General features: G+C 34.6%; 2 protein-coding genes and 1 pseudogene across 2 annotated transcripts; all 3 read right to left on the reverse strand.

The window, feature by feature from the left end:
• Positions 1-2,239: 2,239 nt before the first annotated feature.
• On the reverse strand, positions 2,240-5,527 carry LOC110732716 (zinc transporter 1-like). Its single transcript, XM_021912705.1, has 3 exons — positions 4,166-5,527; positions 3,455-3,604; positions 2,240-2,773 (listed from the first exon to the last, which is right to left on the reverse strand). Exons 1-3 carry the CDS (start codon positions 4,790-4,792, stop codon positions 2,468-2,470), a joined length of 1,083 nt encoding a protein of 360 aa, XP_021768397.1. The 5' UTR covers positions 4,793-5,527; the 3' UTR covers positions 2,240-2,467.
• Positions 5,528-6,148: 621 nt separating this feature from the next.
• LOC110732715 lies at positions 6,149-8,770 on the reverse strand (annotated as a pseudogene).
• Positions 8,771-15,839: 7,069 nt separating this feature from the next.
• LOC110732206 lies at positions 15,840-16,352 on the reverse strand. Its single transcript, XM_021912124.1, has one exon. It carries the CDS (start codon positions 16,350-16,352, stop codon positions 15,840-15,842), a length of 513 nt encoding a protein of 170 aa, XP_021767816.1.
• Between the last annotated feature and the right edge of the window lie 1,303 nt (positions 16,353-17,655).

Consider the following 17,655-nt stretch of genomic DNA (forward strand, 5'->3'; position numbering starts at 1 on the left):
TATACTTACCTAAGATTGCATTTGATATGATGATATATATGTAACTATGTTTGATTAGTATTTAGCCAACCTAGATTGAATTTAATTAGGATTGTTTTGTTTGATTTGATTTTGTTTGGGGTGACTAGTAGTGCTAACAACTAGTCAAGTATGTCTAGTTTGCAACATAAACTAGATTGAATACTTAAGTCGAGTAATTTCGTGTTGTACATAACGGTTTGTCTGACGTGTGTTCATGGACACATGTTAAGTTATCAAAGTAAATGTTATTAGCAGTGAAATGTGTTGAAAAGCGTGTATTAGCTTAGGTTCATCACTTGTAAAATAGTTAATTGTCGAGATATTCTTATTTTATTTGGTATAACATTTGTATTAACAAGGAATCTAGTGCTTGTTAATTTTGCCCAATTTAAAAATTCATGTCCAAACATATCTATATTTAGAAATAATTAACTTTTAAATTTCTCATATTACATATTTACACGTAATTTTACCAACTTACCATCACCCATCTTAAATGGAGTGTAAATCAACCACCCCCCCCCACCCCAAGATTTTAAAAATTCAGATAATGACTATTTTTGTTTATTGATACCATGCATAGAAATGCATGTACTAGTAAAAATTAAAGAAGACCGTGTTATTTTAACTCTTTTTCTTAAATTCTATTCCCAAAAGACGATCTACGAGTTACTTTGTACTTTGCACAAAGTATTATTTAGGATCGAAGGGATTAAATCCTTGTTACATTGATAAGTCTCTTTAAACGCAACAATATAGTTTTCAATACTTAATCTCCTTCTCGTTGATTTGTGGACTTTCGTCATGTGATCTTATTGTTTGGTGTAAGGCCTTATTTGCTTGAGTTGGGTAATAGTTTATGCCCGATTTGCATCCCCAGTTTTATCTGGCTAATCATCGAAGTGACGACTCCAAATAAGCATTAATCTCACCACAAATCAGATTAAAAAAAAAATTCATTAAGAAAACTTGTTGAATTCAACGACTGTATCATCATATAATGTTGGCCTCAAATATTGATTTGCTTGCCGTTATACTACGTATATACTACCTCCGTTTTTTTAGTTGACATGTTTTGACTTTAACACTATTCACACACTCCTCCTTGACCGTGTTTTGTGCTTTATATGTAATGAAAAATATAGTCACGTGAGATCTTGATATATATTTTCAAAATATCAATTTTCATAATTTTTGCTTATCGGTAATTAAAGATATGAATGGTTGAAATTATGCATTGGCAAACGTGATTAAAGAAATATATCAACTAAAAATAAACAAAGTAAGTACTAATCACTGATTAAAAAATACTCCCTCTTTTTTTATTTGCATCACTTTGGAATGCACAGAGTTTTAGGAGAGTAATATAATATAGTGAGTGAGTGAATAAATTATTATAGTAAAAGTAAGATGGGGACAATGAAAGAGAAAATATGTGAGAGAGAAAAAATATATTTTTATTATTTAAGTGGGGACCCTGAAAGAGAGAGAAATGATAAAATAATTTGAGTGGGGTTTAAAGTAAGAGAGCGGAATGATAAAATATAGTATAAAGTAACTAAATATAGAAATAATGCATTTAAAAAAAAATAGAAATAATGCAAAAAAAAAAAATATATATATATATATATATATATATATATATATATATATATATATATATTAGCACCAACCACGCATGTGAACACGACTAATCAAGGTGGATTTTATAGGATCTGGCAAGCTCAGCATCTGACAAAAGGACTAATTAAAAAACCAATTATTTTTCAGAGAAAAAATATTCTACATAACAATATTAAATTAAAGGTTGTAAATTTATCATTTTGTCCTTAAATTCGGACCCTTTAGATTCTGTGTTAGACCAAACAAAAGGAACAACTTTTGTATTTGCTTAAAGACATACGAGTACTCCGTAGTAGAATCATCACCTTGAAATGTGTTACATTAAACAATTACGAATCATATCTATGAAAAACTGATTACTCTCAACCTAAACTCTAGCGAAATAATCAAACAAGTGCTTCGGAAATACCTCCACAAAGCACTATCCCGAACATATAGATTGTTATGTGGTTCGCGATACAGTTGTTCAATTTTGGACTAGTTTAACAAATTTAGGTAGCTTCAGTCACATACCAGAAATATAGGCTACCTAAAGGGCTAAATCCTGCAATACATAGCAGATTTGTGTTGGAAATTTGGAATCAAGTATATTATGTAGTATGCAAACTTAGTTAATTATGATTTTTATTAGTGTAACGTGTAACTGAAGATGTAGGGATTATATTCAACTTGCAGCAAAAAATCATGCCTTGTTGATAACATCAATGTAGAATTACTATAATCAACCCCAATCAAAGGAAGAAAAAGGAAAAAAAAACAATCAATGAATCAATACATCTATATGTAGCGCAGTGCTTTTATTAAACTATGTGTAGGGAAAAAATTAAGCCCATATTGCCAAGAGGGCCATGATCCCGGCACCAAGAAGCAAGGTTACATTGGCGCCAAAGAAGAGCCTAGTGTTGGTCTGCACCTTTGAGTTCATGAAATCTTGAGCTAGAAGATCGACAAGAGCCATGTAAATCAATATTCCACCAGCGACTGAGTTTAGCAATCCTTGCACGACTAAAGCTGTTGGACTGCTATCATCGTAAACATTTGTAATTCCGAAACCAATTGCTACTCCCACTGGAGTTGTGAGGGAGAAAAATAAAGCCATGCACAATGTGGATCCAGATTTGAAAGCTGCCTGCAAAACATAGGAAGTATGTGGTCTTCAGATTAGCTTCTTGTCAGGGTTACTAAATTTTATGACAAAATTTAAGGCTTTAAAGAAGCTGATATGACAAAAGATTAGCTCGATCTAGGCTTGGTAGATTATGCTTAACACAAAATAGAATGGAAGCTGATTCCCTCTAATAGCAACCAACAGATACAAAATTTGCATACTAAATGCAAATTTTTGGCAGGCAAATCCTATTTTGAGATAAAGTGGTTTTATGTTGAAGGTGAGGGCTTAAGAAAATCACATCGTTGTTGAATCTGATTCTAATCTTCTATTAGCTCGAATGGAAGGTAACGAGGCTTGCTAATAAAGCACAAGATTCTTCGAAAAAGATTGAAAGGTTAGCAAGTTGCTGGTTACTAATTTACAACATAAGTCCTTCAATCCCATCAAACCAGCAGACAAATTCAGAGGCAGAGAGGTCATTTCTGATAATCAAACCTATTATAATTCTTATAGCAATAGCTTAACTTGTTAATGACCATCATGTAAGGATAAACGTGTTACAACTTTTCTTCAGGGCTCATTCTTATTGTCACAAATTCGATTTTCAATTTTATACATGACAGTTCAGCCTATCCAACTGTTGTCAGAAAAATGAAGGAACAAAAAATAGAGACGAAGTTTTTTTGAACTTCTTCATACCTGTGCAATGCAACCACCAAGTCCAATGCCTTCGAAAAACTGATGGAAACACAATGCTACGATGAGAGGCTTGATCGTGTCAAGGCTCTGAGACGTACCTAGTGATATGCCAATGATAATTGAGTGAACTACAATTCCCATCTCCAGTACCTGAATATATATCAGCAAGAATACATATCATCTACATTAGAAGCTACTCGAGAACTCTAAATGTACATAAGCATAAGTTTAGCTAGTTTCCCTCCCCTAAATGTACATAAGCAAAGAACCATTAGACATTAGTCATCACATCATTATATGTGCTCTATAAATCGAACTTATTTGCCAATTTGATTAACTGCAAGGCAATATTTAAGTAAATTTCTGTCAAATTATGAGTAATATAATTACCAAGAAATTGTACTTAATGTAATTTTCTTGACAAATTGGTTTGTCATTTGGGGACCACAAAGCACCAAAGTACCCCCCTTTTCCACTTTAGGCCTTATCCTTCCCTACTGAAAACTATGGTCCACTCTAACCTATTCGAGTATTAGGCGATATGTACAAATGATGCAGACGGAATTTGACCTAATCTTATCGCACAATTGCAAAAACAACTTGACAGCTACTAGTAAAAGCTACCAACTTCATCAATTGTAATTATTATAGCATTATAAGTAATGATATGCTAGCTAGATTGAAAATCAATGGAACAGTTGAAAAAGTTACCTGTGAAGTAATCTTATATCTGATACGATCAAAGTCAGTCAAACCATCCAAGTTCGCTTCCAATGGACCAGGACCATGAGCATGACCATGTGTAGCATGGGTGTGAAGATGAACATGACCAGCATGCTCCTCACTTGTCTCCTCCACAACAACCCCATCAGCCGAACCCGAATGCTCACCGAAGTGGGCCCTACGATAATGCCCCGTGGCGATAGCATCTATCATCAATGACCCAAGCGCCCCAACCATGGCCGCAAGGCCAGTGAAGGGGAACTTACCCCAAGGGGTGTCCTTAAGTGTAGGGCTGTTAAGGTCTTCAAAGGCATCAGGTAATATATGGATAAAACCCGTGGACAAAATTACCCCTGCCGCGAATGACTTGATCAAGAAGAACAATTTACTCTGCGGGTGTAAAATGGGAAAATTCTTCCCTACTATAGGAAATGTAACACCTATAGCACTTGCTATTAAAATGGATAAAATCGCCGCGATTTTATACTTTAATAAGATGTCTATACCAAGGTTTTGTGTTACATACTCACAATTACATGTAGAATTTTCTATTGAAGTTGTAAGAAATTGATCAAATGGAAAGGAAATATAGCAGCATAATGCTCTAGACAACATGGTTTTCTATTGTATTTGGTGGTTAAGGTGGAGTAAACGAGGAATCCTATATTTAGATTTGAAATGGTAGAATATCAGCCAAAATAATGGAAAGAGTGTGCACAGGATGTCGTCATTATTGTACTACATAATTCCAAAACCATCATTTCCTGAGATGATCAATTGGGCCCTATATAATTACTAGTAAGAGTAATATTGATAATCTAATCTTAATTTCTAATGCATTATTTTCAACTAGTGATTGTGATACTATCGTTATTTTAATTAATTAGCCGTCACATAATAATCTATGCTTGTACGTATGTATTCTGAAAATGAAAGTTGACTGCTTATATAGGACGTAACTATGAAGTAGTGGATGTATAATGAATATAAAATTTATAATGCGAAAAAGATTGAGAATGGTGTTTTTTTTTTTATCACTTGATTTATTTGTAACTTATTGAGGTATCCAATAGCCAAATCAATTATTGAAAGATGTAATAACTCCAAATAATATGATTGTGAAAATAGATTAAAAGGTGTAGATTCTTTTTTTTTTTTTTGAAAGATAAAAGGTGTATTTTTAAATATTCAAGAAAATGCCTTTTAACAGAAAATCATTTTTCAAAGAGAGAGTGAACAAGAAAACTTTCTCGATTGTGACAAAGAGAGGATTGATGATTGAAACCCAATTAACAAGCAAAACACTGATTAAGATATCCAATAAAAACAATTGAACAAAAATTAAAATCAAACAGATTTTAAACAATCGGAAAAAAAAAATTCAGGAAAAAGTAAGAACAATTTACCTTAATCCAAATGACAGAATGACAGAATGACAGAATGAATCTTCTTTCTAAACAAGAAGAAATCTTGAATAACTAAAATTAAATGTACAGTAAAAAAGGAGGAGGATTAAGAAAGACTAGCAAATGCAAACATATTAATGGGGGTTTAATTTTTAGAGTAGATTACAATTGGAAAAAGCTAGATTATTTTCATCTACTCAGTATGTGATTTCGACCCCAAATACATGTACTTGGTACAATATTGGTTTCATCTATTTTTATGATTTTCTCTCTCCAAAGTCAACGATTTAGATTTTAGGCTCATAGATCATAAATCGTGATGACCCGTATAAATTATTATTTTTTATTTTTTTTAACGGTTTAAGTATTTATTAAGGAAGAAGCCCCATTTTATCATCATAATAATAAATAAATAAAACTATTTGTTTAGCGGCAATTCCATCAATAAATCAACAAAAATTTCAAACATTTTCGTAAATAAATCAATATTTATAAGAGACACATTTAATAAAAAGTTGTTGATTTATTTATGAAAATACTATTAGATTTATTTTATTTTATTTTTTTATTTTTTTTGGTATGTTATGAAACTTGTATTTTCCCTTAAGATAGGTGATCTCGGCCTTGCTTGTGCATTTGTCATTCCATTAAGAAGTAAACCCATGATGTACTTGATTTTATGGTGTTCTTTTACAGCATACGTTGCTAAGAATTTTAAAGAGCTGCACAATTTTTGGGGATTTTGTATTGGTGATTATTGATTTAATAAATTGCATTGTTTTTGTATTTATGTCCACGAATTGTGTTTGGAGATGTTTTATAATTAGAATGGTATATATATTTTTTTGTGGTGAAAATTAGAATGGTATATTATATATATGAAAACCAAAATTCTAATTCCGTATTAATTAATTGTACATGTCAATGAAATCAAAGAAATTTTTTGCATAATCTAGGAGAATCTAGTATGAATCGATTTTTTTTTCCCATAATTTAAAAATGGGTGGAGGCTAATTTTACAATGTACAAACTTAAGGAATTGGCAAAGCAAAGGGTTTCGTCCTTGTGTTGATAGTGCTGCAGCTGCTACTGCTGGCGACTAGTCGAGGCACTACGCCACGAACACGAAGATAGCCTAAAAGACTCGTGGGCTAGGGGCAATGGTCTCTCTGGTAGCTTTGGTATGTCAATGTCCCCTTCCAACATCTTAAGGGCTTGAGCTATGGTAGGCCTAAACGCGACCATAACATGAGCACAAAGTAGACCAACGCGTACATATCTATCCATTATGCCCTTTGGACCTTCATTCCTTATGGATTCGTCGAAAGTAGCCTCAACATTTTGGGACTTAACCAAACTCCAAACCAAATCTGTGATTAGTGGTGTTGAGGTGTTTGATGTATCCAAAACCTTTTTTCCAGTCATCGTCTCTAGAATCACAATTCCGAAGCTATAAACATCATTCTTCTCGGTCAATTGCCCGTATAAAGCATACTCCGGGGGTAAATATCCATATGTGCCCGCGACCCTAGTAGTAAGATGAGATTGCCCTTCAACACTCTGCTTAGCCAACCCAAAATCCGCCACCCTTGCCCTCATCTCCGAGTCTAGAAGTATGTTGGTAGTCTTGATGTCACGGTGATAAACCGCCGGCTTCACACCATAGTGCAAGTATGCAAGTCCCTTAGCAACATCAAGGATTATGTTCTTCCTTTGAGGCCATGTTAACTTCTTTTGATGGTCAAACAAATGATCACTTAGGCTACCATTCGGCATGTAGTCATACACAAGGTACCGCCTTTTCCCCTTTAGATTATCACTTGCTACACAACATCCTCTTAGAGGTAAAAGATTTCGATGCCTAATTTTGCTTATAATATCAACCTCATTGCAAAACTCTTCATCCCTCATGGAATCCAAATCGTCCGTGATTTGTTTCACCGCGATTGTAGACCCACTTGCAAACGTCCCCTTGTAAACAACCCCATAACCGCCTTGACCAATGAAATTTTTTCGTGAAAATCCATCGGTAGCGCGTTCTAACTCTGTCACATGATACCATATCGTACCTACATTAGGTGAAACTTGACCCCTAACACTAGTAACAAACTTATCATGGACCGCGATTTCTTTTCTCCTTTTATCCCAAACTCTACACAAATGAATCAATCCTATAACCATCAAAACACCAACTATACCCCCCAAAAACCCGAAAACAAACCTATATTTAGTGTTTTTATTCAGTTGCCCTGAAGATTGACCGAAATTGTAATGCCCTGGAGCCAAGGGAAGGCCTAGGATGCAAACTGCTGACCCGAAATCTGCTGGCCCAAACTGATTAACAATCCCAGCAGCATAAAAAATGGTGAAGTAAAAGCACTTAGTTGAGTTAGGTGCTAAACTTACCAATTGAGCATTCATCTTCATACCAGCATCAAAGCAAGAGTTACATTGTGTTAATCTCCTCATGTCACCCTGGCAAGACGTGTTCAACTCCGGTGTAAGGCCGGCTTTTACATTCCACTCGTCGATAGTCCTAATCCCAGCACAGTCTGATGGGTGGTTTAGCAGCAATTCATTTGAGTTGTTCAAACATGTAGAGACTAATGAGGCATTCATCCTTGAAATCGTGGCAAGTTTGGTTTGAAAGGCAGAGAGGCAAGAGGAGGCTAACTCAGGAGTTGGTAAATAGAAATTTGAGGAGTCTTTTAGGTATGTGGCTAATCCCATGCCTAATAAGCTCCTAAGTGTTTGGCAACAAGATCTTGATTCGGCGTTTTCGCCGCATTCTTGGGTGTCCCATGGGAATGTATTGACATAGGTGAAGTCTATTGGACATGATGCAGTGTTGTTGCTTGAATTTGCTAAGCAGAAGAAGGAGATAAAGAGAAGATATGAAAGAAACAGCCAAAAGTTTGACATTTTTCCTTGGTTTAACTTTCTTTGCTACTTGGCCAAATGTTTTGTTAAGTAGCAAATTAAAAGAGTTGTTTGGAGGCTATGTTATGAATTATGATGTTTTTGTAAAGTAGTTGTTCGATCAAAAGCAATGAGTATCAAATTAGGTAGGCTGCATAAAGTTGAAGTCAAACATCAAATTTTGTGAGCTTATTTCTGGACTAATATAGTAGTAGTATACCAATTGCCCACATGTAATTAGAAACTTAGAATTATATATAGTGGTAATAAGCACTTTTTCTTAACAACTTTTGTCAAGATATAATCTGTAGTAGTACTTTATCATTTCATATCTAATTAAAATATTGTGAAATAGTGGGTAGAGAAGATAAACTTAAATTAGAATTTCGAATAACTTATTCTCCGTATATTATAGACAGAAAAATGTCAATTATTGTTTATGGTGTTAAAAAAAAAACGCTTAATTTAAAGGTTGAATTGATAAATTGTGGTTTAGTATAAGGCCTTGTTTAATTTACCTTATTTTTACTTATTTCAGAAAAATTAAGTTCAGATCAGATCAGAAAAAATAAGTTCAGATCAGAACATCGTTTTATGTGCGGTTTTTTATCGCTAAATATTCTTAATTTCGTAATGACAAAAATTGTGAAAATTACATATTAATAAACTACACATTATTACGAATCTAACAAGATCCCACTTGATATAGTTTTTCCTTATAAATTATCATACACTTAAAGTCAAAATTTGGTCAAATCACACAATCAGATCAGATCAAACCAGCAAAAATAAGGTGAACCAAACAAGGCCTAAGATTATAAGATAATGTTCCAACTCCAAGCTTTACAGAGTATATAGCCTGGAAAATGTGGGACATTAAACAGACAAAGTTTTATTTGTTCAATTGTTGACACTTGGCAGTCAAAAGAAAAAATGGTATTATTTGGTGGCTGCAAGGTTATTTCAGTGTAAAAACATCAGGAGTGTTAAAAATATTTTACTGATGGTAAGATATTTATCAGTGAAGGGATGAAGATAGGAAGTAAGTAGTAGAATGGTAGGAAAACTCTTTTCTTGTTTTTCAACTTAAGTTCACAATACGTGAACTTTCATTTATATAGCCAAAATAATTGAATACAATAATATACATTATTGTACTTTATACAAAATATTGTACTTAGTAAAGTCTTCATTGACTTTAATTACCACATGTGAAGTTCAATTCAATCATGTTTCTCAACACTCCCCCTTTGAACGTTCACACGGAATGGGGTACAAGTTGCCTCATTAAAAACCTTGCTAGGTGATGAGTGACATTTATGACACTCTTAGGGGTAGTATTTAGGTCTTTTTCCTTTTATTTTTCTTAGGTTTTTCCACCTCATTATCCTCTTATGGCTTCTTTTTGTGTTGATGAAAAGTAATGCTTATTTCGATAATCTTTATGCATTATTTTATCATCCCCATGCTCTCGTGAACTTTGGTATCTTCTGCAGGTTCCGTGACGGTCCTATGCACGGTGGGAGGCCCCTTGGCCAAGTATGGAAGCCATGGACAAAGGCAAGAGGAGCAAAAGGGAAGGAGAGGAAGCAAGAAAAGGAAGTGCAAGAGGAGGTGTGGCCGAACCTCTGAAAGGTCCGGTCGAACCTTGGTGTGGTCAAACTTTTGAAAAGTTCGACCGAACCTCCAGGGTGCAGTGAAGGCAGTGTCAAACCAGTTTTCAGCAATTTTGCAGGAGAGGTCGAACCTCAAAAGTTCGACCAAACAAGGATCAGGGAGGTTCGACCGAACCTACACAGGGTTCGACCGAACCTACCCTGAGTCCGACCGAACCTACCCAGAGTTCGGTCGGACCTTTTCCCGATCTCAGCCAATTTTGTACGGACTATTTAAGGTCCTTTTGAGATCGTTTAAAAAAGGAGAAGAAGGAGGACAGTAGCCTAGTTTTCAGAAACCTCTCTTAGTTTGAAACATTCCTTAGGATTAATTTAGCTTAGTTTTCATCAAATCAAATCATTGTATTAGTGAAATTCAAGAATTATTCTCAAAGTTTGGCAATTTGCATTCCACATTTGAAGCTTCAATTAGTAATTTCTCCAACCTTCTTCCTTTTAATTTCAGATTTTATTTGGTATTTGCATGTTATTTAAATCTTCTTAGTTCTTGGTAATTTGTTATTGGATGATAGTTATTTCAATTGTTAACCACTTTTCCCCAATTATTGAAGTATTTAGAACCCTAATTCTTGATTGCATGTTGATAAACATGAGTTGTGAGTAGTTTTCTTGCTAGGGGTTGGGTGAAGCTCGACCTTTTGGGTTAACTATGCAAATGTGGGAGAAGCATTGATGTTTGTATTGCAATTAAATTGATTATATGAGATTGCTTGTTAGTTCCTCATGATAGGTTTAGCTACCCTTGACTAAGGAGCTTGATAGTATGATATGCCTAATTTGACATGGAAGTGTAAATTGAGTACGTCATTACTTATTGTAATTTGATTATGTATCATCTATTGCTAAACTAATGAGGAATCTAAGTTTAGTAGTGTGAGTTGTTTTCTAATTGCATGAGGTTGATTTTACATATAGTCCTTGCTATATCTTGTCTATTTTACTCCCCGTTTGCCTATTTGCCTTGGTTGAGTGGATCTCATTCCCTAGTATCTTTAATTCATTGATTTAGAACCATAGTTTGTTTGTCTTCTTGACGAACCCTAATTCACCAATTGACTTCGAGTTAGCTTAAGTGTAAAGATCTTTGGCAATCATATCCTGTTCCTTGTGGACCGAACTCTTACTTGTCATTATGCTTGGTTTGTAAGGTGTTTGTTAATAAATGTGTTTGATTGAGTGTGGAATGTACGACCGTTCTAACGCCCATCACTAGGTAAAACCCTTATGGGGTAAATACCATAGCTAGGGAAAAAGAGTACAACGATATAGTATTATATGCTTTGGTATACTGCCTCGTTAAAAACCTTGTCAGGAAAAACCCGGTGGGATAAAAACCTGATCGAAGGGAAAAAGAGTGCAGTACATATTATACTCCCCCTGATCTCAGCATAGTTCACGAAGATGTCGCATTCCGATTTTGTGAACTAACTGTTCAAATTTCTTCGAAGGAAGTGATTTGGTGAAAAGGTCGGCAAGATTTTCACAAGACTGAATTTGTTGGATATTTATTTCCTTGTCCTTTTGCAGATCATGTGTGAAGAACAGTTTTGGGGCAATATGTTTCGTTTTATCTCCCTTAATATATCCTTCAGTTACTTGAGCGATACATGTTGTATTGTCTTCAAAGATGATGGTTGGGTCTTCTGTTATTGTGTTCATTCCACACTCCTTTTGGATATTAGTGGTCATCGACCTCAGCCACACACATTCTCGTCCTACTTCATAGAGGGATATCAACTCTGCATGATTTGATTATGTCGCGGTCAATGTCTGCTTTGTTGATTTCCATGATATTGCAGTGCCGCCATAAGTGAACACATATCCATTTTGTGACTTGGCATTTTGTGGATCTGATAAGTATCCAGCGTCTGCATACCCAATGAGAGCAACATCTTGTTTTGGTTGGTAATATAAACCAAGGTCTTGTGTCCCTCGTAGGTACCGGAATAAGTGTCGAACTCCCTTCCAATGCCTATATGTTGGTGCATTGTTGTGCCTGGCTAACAAATTCACAGAGAAAGCTATGTCGGGTCTAGTATTGTTAGCTAAGTACATTAAGGCTCCAATTGCACTTAAGTATGGTACTTCTGGACCCAAAATCTCTTCATTTTCTTCTCGGGGTCTAAATGGATCATTTTTCATATTCAAAGAACGAACAACCATTGGGAAGTTGGTTGGGGTTGCTTTGTCCATGAAGAAACGTTTCAAAACTCTTTCTGTATAGTTTGATTGATGGACAAAAATGCCATGACTCAAGTGCTCAATTTGTAGTCCAAGGCAAAATTTAGTTTTCCCAAGGTCTTTCATCTCAAATTCTTTCATTAAGTATTTTGCAGTTTTCTCGAGTTCATTTGGGGTTCCGATGATATTTAAATCATCAACATAAACTGCAATGATAGTGAATCCTGATTGTGATCGCTTTATGAAAACACAGGGACTAACTTGGTTGTTTTTGAATCCTTCTCTCATAAGGTATTCACTCAGACGGTTGTACCACATCCTTCCAGATTGTTTCAATCCATAAAGTGACCTTTTTAGTTTTATGGAAAGCAGTTGTCTAGGCTTGTGGTTTTCTGGTAGTTTTAGTCCTTCGGGGACTTTCATGTAAATGTCCGTATCGAGTGACCCATACAAATACGCAGTCACTACATCCATTAATCGCATTTGCAGTCCTTTTGTGACTGTCAAACTTACCAGAAATCTTAATGTAGTTGCATCAACCACTGGAGAATATGTTTCTTCATAATCAATCCCTGGAATTTGAGAAAATCCTTGGGCTACAAGTCTTGCTTTGTATCTAACTATTTCATTTTTCTCATTACGTTTTCTCACAAATACCCATTTGTATCCAACGGGTTTTACACCTGCTGGTGTAAGGGTTATTTTCCCAAAAACTTCTCATTTTTCAAGTGACTTTAACTCAGCCAGCATTGCCTCCTTCCACTTTGGCCAATCACTCCTACGTCGACATTCTTCTACAGTTCTTGGTTCAACATCATTTTCATCAGACACGATGTCGATTGCGATGGAATTTGCAAATGTTTCATTAACGATAACAACTTTCCTATTCCACTGAGTCTTTGTAGAGACGTAATTCATTGAAATTTCATTGTTATCGATGTTTTGAACATCTTGTTCATTCCTCGTAGGGTTGTCTTCTTGTTCGTCCCCTTTTGGATTATCATCATTTTCTTTACTTTCATCCACATTTGGTTTTTCTTGACCTTCTGACGGGGGAACATCATTAGTCTCATTTTCTATTCCATCCAATCTTTTCAATTTTCTTGGCTTAGAATCTTTTGAACCAAGTGGTCTTCCACGCTTTCTGCGTGCCTGAGATTCATTTTCTATGGCCTTATTACCAGTTGGGATTTCAATACGTGCAGGGGCATTTTCTGCTGGTATATGTGATTTTGTCACCTTCTTTGTGTCTACAAATGCATCAGGCAATTGATTTGCAACACTTTGTAAATGAACAATTTTCTTAACTTCTTGTTCACACATATTTGTTCGTGGGTCTAACATCAACAGTTGTGTTGAATTCCAAATGAGTTCAATTTCTTTCTTACGTGGGTCCACTTTCTCTCCCCCTAAGGCTGGGAATACTGTTTCATTAAAGTGACAGTCCGCAAATCTAGCCGTAAATAAGTCACCAGTCAATGGTTCAAGATATTTAATTATAGAGGGGGATTCAAACCCGACATAAATTCCCAGCCTTCTTTGTGGACCCATTTTTGTTCGTTGGGGTGGAGCAATGGGAACATATACAGCACAACCAAAGATTTTTAGATGTGAGATACTTGGTTCTCGACCACAAACAAGTTGTAGTGGTGAGAATTTATGATAAGCTGTAGGTCTCAATCTAATTAGCGCTGCTGCATGTATTATAGCATGTCCCCAAGCAGATGATGGAAATCTTGACCTCATTAATAATGGTCTTGCAATCAATTGTAATCTCTTAATTAGTGATTCAGCTAGACCATTTTGTGTATGGACATGAGCTACTGGATGTTCAACATCAATTCCAATTGACATACAATAATCATTAAATGTTTGGGATGTAAATTCCCCAGCATTGTCAAGTCTTATTTTCTTTATTGTATGATCTGGGAATTGTGCTCTTAATTTGATGATTTGGGCAAGTAATTTTGCAAAGGCAACATTTCTACTTGAAAGTAGATTAACATGTGACCATCGTGTAGAGGCATCAATTAAAACCATGAAATATCGAAATGGTCCACATGTTGGATTAATTGGCCCACATATGTCTCCCTGAATTCTTTCCAAGAATTTTGGAGATTCAGTAGCAATTTTGTTCATAGATGGCCTTATCATTAATTTGTCAAGTGAGCATGCACAACATGTTAATTCATCTGATCGGGGAATTTTGAAATTTCTTATTGAATGTCCAACTGAATGTGCTATTATTCTTTGCATCATCCCAGTTGCTGGATGTCCCAAACGATCATGCCATAAAATAGTCAAATGTTTGTCATCTAACTTCTGGTTAGATACCATATTGATTTCCACGGGTCGTATGTTTATACGATATAACCCCAAAGAGTATGCTGGCAATTTCTCATATATATGTTTCTTGCCATATTTTTCTGCCGTGAGGCATATATACTCTTTTTGATCTGTTGTCATTGTTTCTAGATGATAGCCATTTTGGCGTACATCTTTAAAGCTTATGAGATTTTTTCGAGATTTACTCGAATATAAAGCATTATTGATTATTAATTTTGTTCCATTTGGAAGCATTATACAAGCCTTTCCAGATCCTTCAATTAATTTAGCTGACCCGGAAATGGTGTTTACATTTGCTTGAAACAACTTTAGTTGTGAAAAATAATTTCTATCTTTTAAGATAGTGTGCGTTGTTCCACTGTCCAAAAGGCATTGATATTCGGAACTAACTTCAGGTAGATCCATATCTTCATAAAATAAATTTGAGATTAGTTTAGAATAATATCATACAAACTTTTATTGATGATAGAGATTAAAAGTACATTAAAATACAGGGAACTAAGAAAATACATTAAAACATAGCATATGTTACATTAGTAGATGAGAAACCTAAGTATTGTTGTTTTCTCCAAGAATGAAATCATTTCCAATTTCAGCATTATCCATGAAATAATCAGACACATCAAGGCTGGGACAAGGAGCATTTTCCTCATTAACATAATTTGCTTCTGCATTTTTCTCTTTGCCTTTTACAGAAGCCTGGTAAAGGTCTACCAAATGTTTGGCCGTTCGACAAGTACGTCCCCAATGTCCTGTCATGCCACATCTGTAACATGTGTCTTTTCCTTTCGAAGGAGTTTGTTTGTGGCTTCCAGATAACTGTCCCTTCTGTTTTTCAAAATTTTTGAAATTACTGTTTCTTTGAAAATTATTTCTACCACGACCACGGCCGCGTCCGCGATAATTTCCACGGCCTCTTCCACGACCATTGTAATTTCCATGTCCACCTCTTCTTGTAGCATTTGACTCGGGTTGATAGGAATTTGTTGCATTTGCCTCATGATGAGTGGCCAAAGACCCAGTTGGTCTGAGATTATGATTTTTCAACAAAAGATCGCTATTTTGTTCCGCAACAAGCAATACACTCATTAATTCATTAAACTTCTTAAAACCTCTTTCACGATATTGTTCTTGCTACAGTATGTTGCTTGCATGAAAGGTAGTGAGTGTTTTTTCAATCATTTGTTCATCGGTGACTGAATGATCACAGTATCTCAATATAGATACTATCTCATGTATGGTTGAATTGTAATCTATTACAAATTTGAAATCCTGGAACCGTAAATTTGTCCAGTCAAATAATGCCTTAGGAAGGAGCACCCTTTTGTGGTGTCCAAATCTTTCATTAAGGCAGTCCCATAATTCTTTGGGATCTTCAACCATCATGTACTCAGTTTTAAGGCCTTCATGTAAATGATGCCTTAGTAACACTAAGGCTTTTGCCTTTTCTTGTTCGGTAATGGGTTTTTCAACCGTCATTGCAGAAGTGGTAGTATCAGTTGTTTGACCAGGGGGACTTTTATTTTCTTTAACAGTGTGCTCCAAGCCTTGAGCTTTCAAATTCATCATTGCGTCCACTTTCCATTCCAGAAATTTTTTTCCAGATAAATCTAAGATGCTGAACTGTCTTTTCATAAGGTCTCCCATTTTAGCTACAACAAATTTCGTGATAATTAGATTATAATAACAAATTATATGTACAACTCACATGTTTAGTTCTTCCATATTTATATTTAAGTTAATAAGACACGTGATAATTAAATTTAATAATAATAAACCATAAGTAATATAGTATTTTCTCCCCCTTGGTTTATTATTGTGAGTAATTATATGATTAGACAAAAATTAATCATGTTAGTTGCAAAAAAACAGCAAAACGACAACAATGACAGTAGTAACAATAATTATAATGATAACGGTAATATTATACAATGATGATTAATAACAACAAACATACATAATAAAACAAAAACAAGCTTTTAATATACTAAAACGACAAAATAAGTGAGTTTTACTTATACATAATGACAAAAATTAATATTGCTACTAATAAAACTACAAGCGCCGTAATTAAAAGGAAATATTGTTTTATCTTCATTAAATCTTCCTCAAAAGTGAAGTTGTGGGTGTTTTGGTTGCCGTCGTCGGGGAACATATCGGAGAAGAAGGGGGTGAAAAAAATTTTTTTAGGTGATTTTTGGATAAAAAGTGGGAAGAGATAAAGGATTTGTGGTGAAATTGGGGGAAAAATCCGTCTTTTATAGAGGTGGGTTTATCCGTTACTGTTCTGTACAACTATAAAAATATCATATAACAATCTAATATACTGACAAAAATTATGGTCTAAATATATATATTTATAATTGTAAAAGGTTATCACACTGGGAATGCAAGCCATAGTGGTCCAAGAGCCCTAATATCTTGTTAATCTAGTTAATAATAATATGCATGCAAAGCTACTACTTAGCAATTATAATAACTAAGATAAAAATTTACGTAAAATGAGTATGTAATATCAACATGGATCAAACAAAGAAATATCAACATGAATAAACAAAAGAGAACTTTCACCGTTGTTTTTGAGGTATATATAATACAGTAAATGTTTGAGTTTCTGGTATAGAGGATCCCAAATATGGGCAACTATAGAGCATACTCCTCGAAATATTTAGAAGTAGATAGTATTATTTGTTATAAATTTTTTAGAAGTAGGTATAAATATACCTGACTGAAAACTGGTGCTGATAACGTGTTAAAAATATTTTACTGATGGTAAGATATTTATCAGTGAAGGGATGAAGATAGGAAGTAAGTAGTAGAATGGTAGGAAAACTCTTTTTTTGTTTTTCAACTTAAGTTCACAATCCGTGAACTTTCATTTATATAGCCAAAATAATTGAATACAATAATATACATTATTGTACTTTATACAAATTATTGTACTTAGTAA

The sequence above is a fragment of the Chenopodium quinoa genome, unplaced genomic scaffold (assembly GCF_001683475.1).
Source record: "Chenopodium quinoa cultivar QQ74 unplaced genomic scaffold, ASM168347v1, whole genome shotgun sequence".
In the NCBI taxonomy this organism is placed as follows: Eukaryota; Viridiplantae; Streptophyta; class Magnoliopsida; order Caryophyllales; family Amaranthaceae; genus Chenopodium; species Chenopodium quinoa.